Genomic DNA, 9,850 nt, shown 5'->3' on the forward strand with positions numbered 1-9,850 from the left:
ATTGGTGGTGCTCTGAGCAGAGTCTTCAGTCTTCTCTGGTAGTGTTTATTACTGTGTTTCCATGGGATATTGACAACGTCATTCCGATATCAAATACCCAAACCTGAAAACCCAGCCCCCATCCATCATAACAAACAGTCACACACACGCACACACATACATACTGATCCCTGGCCCTGGGACTTGGAGTGTTGAATTAAATTAAGCTTCAGGCCCTCTGAAGGAAAGGAYACAAGGAGATACGGAGAGAAGATGAGAAGACATAAAGGAGACAAGTAGAGGAAACTGTTGTTTTTAATCAGCATATTTCGACACGTGACATTCATGAACACCAACATAAACAAATCAGGAGGCTTGACCTCAGTGGCATGCTACTGCAGGGGACGTCCTAAATAGCCCCTTATTCCCTTGGGCACTAGATGGCTCTGGCCAAAAGTTGTGCCCTACACAGGGAATAGAATACCAAATCAGATTAGATCTGTCATGACAGTCCCAGGTTCCGTTGAGGAGAGAGGAAGTGTTCTGCCTATAGCAGTGCTAGGTAGAGCATAAAACAGAATGTCTAGACTGTACAGAGTTGCAATCGGTATAGTAATATACAATGGCTCAGATGCAGAGGAGCGTATTTCTATGTTGTTGACTCAGAAGTTAGCAGTGTCGTGGAACTGTAGGATGCAGTTATCTAGTTAGTGATCCAATCCCTTTAACCATCTAGTTTGTGATCAAACCATCCCTTTAAATTCAGCCGATCTGGTTAGTTGATATCAGKTTAGATCTCTCTGACAAACCGAGGAGAGCTCACAACCACCAGTCACTGACATGCAGTAGGTACTGAAGAAGAAAAAACATAATCAAGTTCACACACTCACTGGTTTTCTGTCCCAGGGGAGTTGGATCTGTACAGGTGGGAACCCCWTTATGTCTGTCTCCACGGCAACGAAGCACATCACTTCCTGCCGAGGTGAAGGGTCAGATTCCGAAGAGTCCAGAGGTTCACCGTTTTATTTTATTTAAAGGGGGGCGTTTGGGGAGGGCGGGGCTGGGTGAAACTAGGATTGGGGTCTTGCATGTCGAGCTGAGCATAGGCAGGGTACAGGCATGGGAGGGAGATAGGGTCAGAGGTCAGGGGTCAGTCGTGGATGACAATGGGTCCCCTCATCCGGAGGCTGGGGTGGGGGTGTGGAGGGGCGAGGAGCGGCCCCTGTGGTGGTGCCTGGGATGCCCTGCGCAGGGTGATCTGCTCACAGGGCTGTCGACAGGCGCGCCTCAGCTGGGACCGAGACAGCAGCCGCCTGACCCTCCTGGAGAGACAGGACACGACATCAGGTAGACAGGACATGACATCAGAGGGGAACTCAACAGAACATTAGAACACTGTTAAAACATTGGGATAGACAGAGAGAGAAATTAAGTAAAGGGCTGTTGTTCGAGGGAGTCGATTACTACAGCAGCAGCAGCAGCATCTCTCTCTCTCGTTCTCTCTCTCTCTTTCTCTGTTTATCATTTCTCTGAACAGAAAAACACATCAATTACCTCCAGTACAACGCTGGGATTGAATTAGTGCGGACTAATATAGACACTGTGTGTGAGAGTGTATCACAGGAGGTTGGTGGCACTTTAGTTGGGGTGGATGGGCTGTTGGTAATGGCTAGAGCGGAATCAGTGGAATGGTATCAAATACATCACATGGTTTCATTGTGTTTGATGCCATTCCATTCGCTCCGTTCCAGCCGTTACTATGAGCSGTCCTGCCCTCAGCAGCCTCATGTGGCGTGTACGTGCATATTGTGTTGTTTAGGCCATTGTGTTTTACCGCATCAAGAAAAGAGAGCGAGAGGSAGATGGAGAGAGAGATGGGTCCTGAGGGCTGTCCTGTGAATGACTGAGTGTTTATTATAAAGAGTGATGACTGTAATAGAGCTTCTCTGCGTGATATAATCTGTAATATTGATCACTCCATCTAGTGAGGCAGGACCAGTCACAGAGTCATGGAAAATGTATGAGTGTGAAAGTACCTTTTGCTGAATATATTATTTCATAGTCTCGGAAGTTCCAGACCTAGGGCAACAGAAATAGTTCTATGGAACATGGTGGATTTTCTCGGTGACTTCGAAAAGGGAGATTTTTTGGGGGCGGGCATAAAATGTGAGCGGGAATTGTGCTCAAAAATGATCTCGGTAACATGACAGAGGCGGACCAAAGGCCGACGCAGTAGCTAGGCTAATTATAGTGGTTGTAAGCTTGTACCACTAACGTTAGCTGTCATGGCGCAAACTACTCACTTGAGATATACACTAATTGAAAATATTATCCGCGAGCTCCATCTAGCTAGCTACCAATTTTGCGTMCGGTGGGGAAGTTTACGCCAGGGCACTAACGCATAAGGCTCTGGATGGATTTTACCAGTCCATTTCTGCCTAGCCCAACCGATGCTTCTACCTGTGCAGGCGTGTATGTTGGAACATTATTAATGGAGACTAATGTCTACCTGCTTAGAAACACACACGCATAGCCATGGGAAGTAGTTTTGGGGTGCTGCGTTTTTTTTGCCCGCACTACAGACACTGTAGGTCTACTAATACAGCATTATTAAAGGGTCATTGCACTCATTTTGTGAAAATATTTATTTGGGGAAAATTGGTATTTATTATTATTTTTATGTATTTTTTTATCTTTCAGGGGTTCCACCCCTACTTCCCACAGCTATGGTCACACACCAACAACCTGACCTCTAGCTGAGCTCTGATTGGTTCTAATAAAGAATAGAGCATCTACATCATCTGTCATTAGTGTCAGTCAGCCAAAGTGATGAGACTCATTAGCATATTCTATTCCTGTGATTCTGGGAAGATGAGGTCTCCTGACACACACACACACACACACACGGATGATGTAAGTGGATGCTCCAGTAATGCAGTAATGATATTTCCACTGAAACCTGGTCAATCTCAGACAGTTAGTCTGAAATAACCCTTCATCCCGGGAAGCCGGGGGGGCGATGCGGGTGGCAATGGTTCATGGACACAGTGAGTGTGTGTATGTTTGTGTGTGAGTGCATTATCAAGTTGACTGGACTGTATGCTGCACAAGTGAGAAAACAGACTCCACAGGTAACCCAGGGCACGTGTGTGTATGCATGTGTGTATGTGTGTGCATGTGAGCGTGCATGTGTGTGCGGGGTGGGGGGCTTACCGTGAGCAGTTGTGTAACGGCTGCAGCACTGAAATGAGACAAGCAGCCAGTCACTGACAGGAAGGGAAACACACGCCGACCCACGATGCAACAGGGCACAAGAGGTCAGGGGTCAGGGTCTGTATTCCCAAAAGAGTCTCAGAGTAGGAGTGATAATGCAAGATTTTATGGAACTGATCCTGGATCAGCACTTCTACTCTGAGACACTTATTGAATACAGACCCAGGTGTTGTGCACATTAAGAGTCATTACATCATGTGAGTGTGTTTTGTATGAGATGAGAATATTTGGTTACCTGTGGAGTCCCATTCATCAGCTTGGCAGTGGCCTCAGTCTCAATCCTGTTTAGAACCCTGCAGTTGTCTCCTTGTTAGTCCCCTATAAAATATGTTCAACTAACTATCCACTAACCCTTACCCTAGCAAGTTGTTGCATAGAAAAACTATATCTGAAGACTAATTTGGCCCAGTTTGCTCACTCAACTCCTGATGAATCTCAACCAACAGCAGTGATCTGCTTATTAATTACATTTCTACACGCTGATCTCTGGAATTCTATTTCTGTGCTTGGTGAGTCAGGGTTGTTGAAGCTTGTTAGGAYACAGCTGCTTCAGTCCAGTCAGCTGTCAGTCACAGGCATAATAAGCCGTCACTCTCCAATCACACGCAAGACGGTCTCACGCATCATCAGGCCAGTTGCCAATCAAAGGCCACCCCTACCTGGTCTCCCGGGAGACAAAGAAGAAGCTGTCATCGGGGGCATCGATCAAGTTTGGGCGTCTCTTCCTAATCATGACTCCACCCCTAGCACTGCCCCTCGTCCCCCCGCCTCCACTGCTACGGCCGTTCTGCTGGGAAGAGCCAATCACAAACAATTACTCCAGAACGAGACAATCAAATACGAGCAACTCCTGATTATCCAATAAAAAAAAAACTGCCATGCTTAATGATGTAATATTGTAGAGTCAACCTTAAATGTCTGTATTTGAAGTCTATGGTTGGTCTACGGGCAGATTGGTATAATATGTGATGTGGTCAGCTGACATGTTAAACACCTATCCAGGCGATTTGAGMTCTGCGTCTGCAATGTAGTCAGGCGGGAACACCACATATTTAAAGTCCTGTGTTTAGTAAAAGAGAAACTGTTACTCACCACTGGTACCGTTGTCTGGCCTGGGTTTTCTACAGAAGGACACAGGAGACAACATGATAGAGATTAGTTGGAGTGTGTGTGATTGTAGGTGTGTGTGCAAGTGTGTGTGTGTTTGTGTACCTGGGCGTTTCTCTGGCTCGGCTCTGGTGTGGTGGTGGAAGCTGCGTTTACCCAGAAGGCCATGKGGACCGTGAGGKAGAGAAGAGAGGAGGCGGCGAGGGGGTGGGGCTTGCAGGCCAAGGGTTCGGYGAGAACGGGGGGCGTGTATCGCGGGGCGGGACTCTGGAACACATAGCATCACATGTTTGACCACCCATATTACTCMGTTTTTTTCTATTTGTTGTCATAAGAGAATGTCATTCCTTAGAGACTACTCTTATGTCATACAAACACGTATTGGTCCATTGTTTAGACATTGCGTGTGTTACCCAGGAACTGCAGGACGCTGGTCAGGGTGCTCCTCTGGGCGGTCCGGATTCTGGGCGGTCGCCCGACTTGTCCCTCCGACAGCCGCAACATATCTAGACCAATCACCACACAGCAGCTCTACTACTGACCAATCACCAAACAGCGCCAGTGACAGACAAAGCAGCTGTACTATGTCATTCAGTCAAGAATACGGAGAATGTTTCAGACAGAGAAAAGATATGAACATTGCTTCATCTACTGGTGCCTGTGGCATGCTGTGTAGTTGTTTTGAATTGGTGAACCTCTAATAACGAATTTATCTGAAAGCTCTGAAACTAACTGTTACCAACTAATAGTAACTGCTAATAAAACTGTAAATACCTGCAGTATGAGTTGAAAGCAGTTTGAGAGTGAAACACTGTGTTAGATGACTTACTGTATGAGGTGGTTATGGGTAGATGTAGCAGTGTGTTAGATGACTTACTGTATGAGGTGGTTATGGGTAGATGTAGCAGTGTGTTAGAAATGATTACTGTATGAAGGTGGTATGGGTAGAATGTAGCATTTCTCTGTATGGTTGGTGATGTAGAGCATGTAGATGACTTATGTATGAGGTGGTTATGGGTAGATGGTAGCAGCTTGTTTAGATTGACTTACTGTATGAGGTGGTTTATGGGTAGATGTAAGCAGTGGGTAAGATGACTACATGTATAAAGGTGGATTATGGGTAGATGTAGCAGTGTGGTTAGATGACTACTGTATGAGGTTGGTTTATGGTAGTATGTTACAGCAGGTGTGTTAGGATGAGCTTAACTGTATGAGGTGATTATGGGTAAGATGTAGCAGTGTGTTAGATACTTACTGTATGAGGTGGTTATGGGGTAGATGTAGCAGAGTGTGTTAGATGACTTACTGTATGAGGTGGTTATGGGTAGATGTGTAGCAGTGTGTTAGATGACTTACTGTATGAGGGTGGTTATGGGTAGATGTAGCAGCAGTGTGTTGATGACTTACTGTATGAGTGGTTGGGGTAGATGTAGCAGTGTGTTAGATGACTTACTGTATGAGGTGGTTATGGGTAGATGTAGCAGTGTGTAGAATGACTTACTGTATGAGGTGGTTATGGGTAGAAGTAGCAGTGTGTTAGATGACTTACTGTTGAGTGTGTTATGGGTAGAGTAGCAGCAGTTGGTTAATGACTTACTGTATGAGGTGGTTTATGGGTAGATTAGCAGTGTGTTAGATGACTTACTTATGAGGTGGTTATGGTAGATGTAGCAGCAGTGTGGGTTAGATGACTTTTACTGTAAATGAGGTGGTTATGGGTAGATTGTAGCAGTGTGTTAGATGACTTACTGTATGAGGTGGTTATGGGTAGCATGTAGCAGGGTGTGTAGATGACTTAACTGTATGAGGTGGTTATGGTAGATGTAGCAGCAGTGTGTTAGATGACTTACTGTATGAGGTGGTTATGGGTAGATGTAGCGACAGTGTGTTAGATGACTTAACTGTATGAGGTGGTTATGGTAGATGTAGCAGTGTGTTAGATGACTTACTGTATGAGGTGGTTCATGGTAGATGTAGCAGTGTGTTAGATGACTTACTGTATGAGGTGGTTATGGGTAGATGTAGCAGCAGTGTGTTAGATGACTTACTGTAGAGGTGGTTATGGGTAGATGTAGCAGAGTGTGGTTAGAGACCTTACTGTATGAGGTGGCTTATGGGTAGTGTATGTAGAAGCAGTGTGTTAGATGACTTACTGTATGAGGTGGTTTATGGTAGATGTAGCAGCAGTGTGTTAGATGACTATGCTGTATGAGGTGGTTATGGGTAGATGGTAGAGCAGTGTGGTTAGATGACTTCTCGTATGAGGTGGGTTATGGTATAGATGTGCAGCAGTGTGTAGTATGACTTACTGTATGAAGGTGGTTTGGGTGATGTAGCAGTGTGTTATAATGATTACTGTAATGAGGTTGGTTTATGGGTAGATGTAGGCCAGCAGTGTTAGGATGACTTACTGTATGAGGTGGTTATGGGGTAGAGCATTGTGACTAGTTGGCGTAGGGTAGTGGTGGCTGTTAGATGACTTACTTGTATGAGGTTGGTTATGGGGTAGATTGGAGCAGCAGTGTGTTAGATGACTTACTGTAATGGGAGGTGGTTATGGTAACTGTAAGCAGCAGTGTGTTAGATGACTTACTGTATGAGGTGGTTAGGGTAGATGTAGGCAGTGTGTTAGATGACTTACTGCTATGAGGTGGTTATGGGTAGATGTAGCAGCAGTGTGTTAGATGACTTTACTGTATGGAGGTGGTGATGGGTAGATGTAGCAGTGTGTTTAGATGACTTCTTAATGAGAGTGGTTATGGGTAGAGTAGCAGCATGTGGTTAGATGACTTACTGTATGAGGTGGTTATGGGTAGATGTAGCAGCAGTGGGTGTTAGAATGACTTACTGTATGAGGTGGTTATCGGGTAGATTGTAGCAGCAGTTGTTAAGATGACTTTGCTAGTATGAGGGGTTATGGGTAGATGTAGCAGCAGTGTGTTAGATGGACTTACTGTATGAGGTGGTTATGGGTAGATGTCGCAGTGTGTTAGATGACTTTACTGTATGAGGTGGTTTATGGGTAGATGTAAGCAGTGTGTTAGATGACTTACTGTATGAGGGTTGGTTATGGGTAAATGTAGCAGCAGTTTAGAATGACTTACTGTATGAGGGGTTATGGGTAGATGCAAGCCAGTGGGTAGATGACTTACTGTATGAGCGTGGTTATGGGTACATCTGTAGCAAGTGTGTTAGAATGAACTTACTGTATGAGGTGGTTTATGGGTAAGATGTAGCACAGTGTGTTAGATGACTTATGTATAGGTGGTTGATGGGTAGATGTAAGCAGTGTGTTAGATGAACTTACTGTATGAGGTGGTTATGGGTAGATGTGCAGCAGTGTTTAGATGACTTACTGTATGAGGTGGTTAGGGTAGATGTAGCAGCAGTGTGTTAGATGCTTACTGTATGAGGTGGTTATGGGTAGATGTAGCAGTGTGTTAGATTGACTTACTGTATGAGGTGGTTATGGGTTAGATGTAGCAGCAAGTGTTAAGATGACTTACTGTATTGAGGTGGTTATGGGTAAGTGTACGCAGGTGTTAGCATACTTACTGTATGATGGTGGTTATGGGTAAAGATGTAGCAGCAGTGTTTTTAGATGACTTACTGTAATGAGGTGGCTTATGGTAGATGTAGCAGCAGTGTGTTAGATGGACTTACTGTATGAAAGGTGGTTATGGGTAAAGATGTAGCAGCAGTGTTAGATGACTTACTGTAATGAGGGGGTTATGGGAGATGTAGCAGTGGTGTTAGATGACTGACTGTAGTGAGGTGGTTATGGGAGAGTGCAGTAGTGTGTTAGATGATCTTACCTATATGAGGTGGTTATGGTGTAGATGTAGCAGTAGTGTGTTAGATGACTTACTGTATGAGTGTTATGGGTAGAGTGTAGCAGTGTGTGTTAGATATGATTACTGTATGAGGTGGATGTATGGGTAGATGTGGCAGCGTGTGTTAGATGACTTTACTGTATGAGTGGTTATGGGTAGATGTGCAGTGTTAGATGACTACTGTATGAGGCTGGTTATGGGTTAGATGTAGCAGCAGGTGTGTTCAGATGACTTGACTGTATTGAGGTGGTTATCGGGTAGATGTAGCAGTGTGGTTAGATGACTTACGTATGAGGTGGGTTATGGGGTAGATGTAAGCCAGTGTGTTTACATGATTGCTGCATGAGGGTTTTTGCGTTTTATGGGTAAGAGGTAGCAGTGTGTTAGATGATTACTGTATGAGGTGGTTATGGGTAGATGTAGCATGCAGTGTGTTAGATGACTTACTGTTGAGGTTGTGATGGGTAGATGTAAGCGTGTGTTAGATGACTTACTGTATGAGGTGGTTATGGGTAGAATGTAGCAGTGTGTTAGATGACTTACCTGATATGGGTGGTTATGGGTAGATGTAAGCAGTGTGTTAGTGACTTACTGTATGAGGTGGTTATGGGTAGATGTAGCAGCAGTGTGTTAGATGACTACTGTTATGAGGTGAGTTATGGGTAGATGTGCAAGCAGTGTGTTAGATGACTTACTGTATGAGGTGTTATGGGGTAGAATGTAGCAGTGTGTTAGATACTTAACTGTATGAGGTGGTTATGGGTAGATGTAGCAGTGTGTTTAGATGACTACTGTATGAGCGGGTTATGGGTAGATGTAGCAGTGGTGTAGATGACTTACTGTATGAGTGTCGTTATGGGTAGATTGTATGCGGCAGTGTGTTAGCTATGACTTACTGTATGAGGTGGTTATGGGTAAGTGTAGCAGTGTGTTAGATGACTTACTGGTATGAGGTGGTTATGGGTAGATGTAGCAGCAGTGTGTTAAAGATGACTTACTGTATTGAGGTGGTTTATGGTCAGATTTAGCAGCAGTGTGTTTAGATGACTTACTGTATGAGGTGGTTATGGTAGATGTAGCAGTGTGTTAGATGACTTACGTATGAAGGTGGTTATGGGTAGATTAGCCAGCAGTGGTTTAGATGACTTACTTGTATGAGGTCGGTTATGGGTAGATCTGTAGCAAGTGTGTTAGATGACTTTACTGTATGCCGATGGTTATGGTAGATGAGCAGCAGTGTGTTAGATGACTTACTGTATGAGGTTGGTTATGGGTAGATCGTAGCAGTGTGTTAGAGACTTACTGTATGATGGTGGTTATGGTGTAGATGTAGCAGCAGTGTTGTTAGATGACTTACTGTATGAGGTGGTTTTAGGGGTAGATGCAGCAGTGTGTTAATGACTTACTGCTATGAGGTGGTTATTGGTACATGTAGGCAGTGTGTTAGATTACTTACTGTATGAGGTGGTTATGGGTAGATGTAGCAGCAGTGTGTTAGATGACTTACTGTATGAGGTGGTTATGGGTAGATGTAGCAGTGTTGGTTAGATGACTTATCTGTATGAGGTGGTTATGGGTTAGATTGTAAGCACGCAGTTGAAGATGATTACTGGTATGAGTTGGTTATGGTAGAGTAGCAGCAGTGTGTTAGATGACTT

General features: G+C 44.5%; 1 protein-coding gene across 6 annotated transcripts; it reads right to left on the reverse strand.

The window, feature by feature from the left end:
- Positions 1-276: 276 nt before the first annotated feature.
- LOC112073774 (metastasis-associated protein MTA1-like) lies at positions 277-5,268 on the reverse strand. 6 transcript variants are annotated; one of them, XM_024141006.2, is made up of 7 exons: positions 4,773-5,268; positions 4,465-4,626; positions 4,345-4,373; positions 3,912-4,042; positions 3,193-3,220; positions 2,016-2,058; positions 1,178-1,301 (listed from the first exon to the last, which is right to left on the reverse strand). In XM_024141006.2, the coding sequence occupies exons 1-7, from the start codon at positions 4,861-4,863 to the stop codon at positions 1,267-1,269; spliced, it is 519 nt and encodes a 172-aa protein (XP_023996774.1). In that variant the 5' UTR covers positions 4,864-5,268; the 3' UTR covers positions 1,178-1,266. The 6 variants fall into 6 exon arrangements, with proteins under 6 accessions (XP_023996773.1, XP_023996772.1, XP_023996775.1 ...); XM_024141009.2 differs by having other exon boundaries at positions 1,213-1,301; positions 3,193-3,245; XM_024141007.2 differs by lacking the exon at positions 2,016-2,058 and having other exon boundaries at positions 1,159-1,301.
- Between the last annotated feature and the right edge of the window lie 4,582 nt (positions 5,269-9,850).

The sequence above is a fragment of the Salvelinus sp. IW2-2015 genome, unplaced genomic scaffold, assembly GCF_002910315.2.
Source record: "Salvelinus sp. IW2-2015 unplaced genomic scaffold, ASM291031v2 Un_scaffold2359, whole genome shotgun sequence".
NCBI lineage: Eukaryota > Metazoa > Chordata > Actinopteri > Salmoniformes > Salmonidae > Salvelinus > Salvelinus sp. IW2-2015.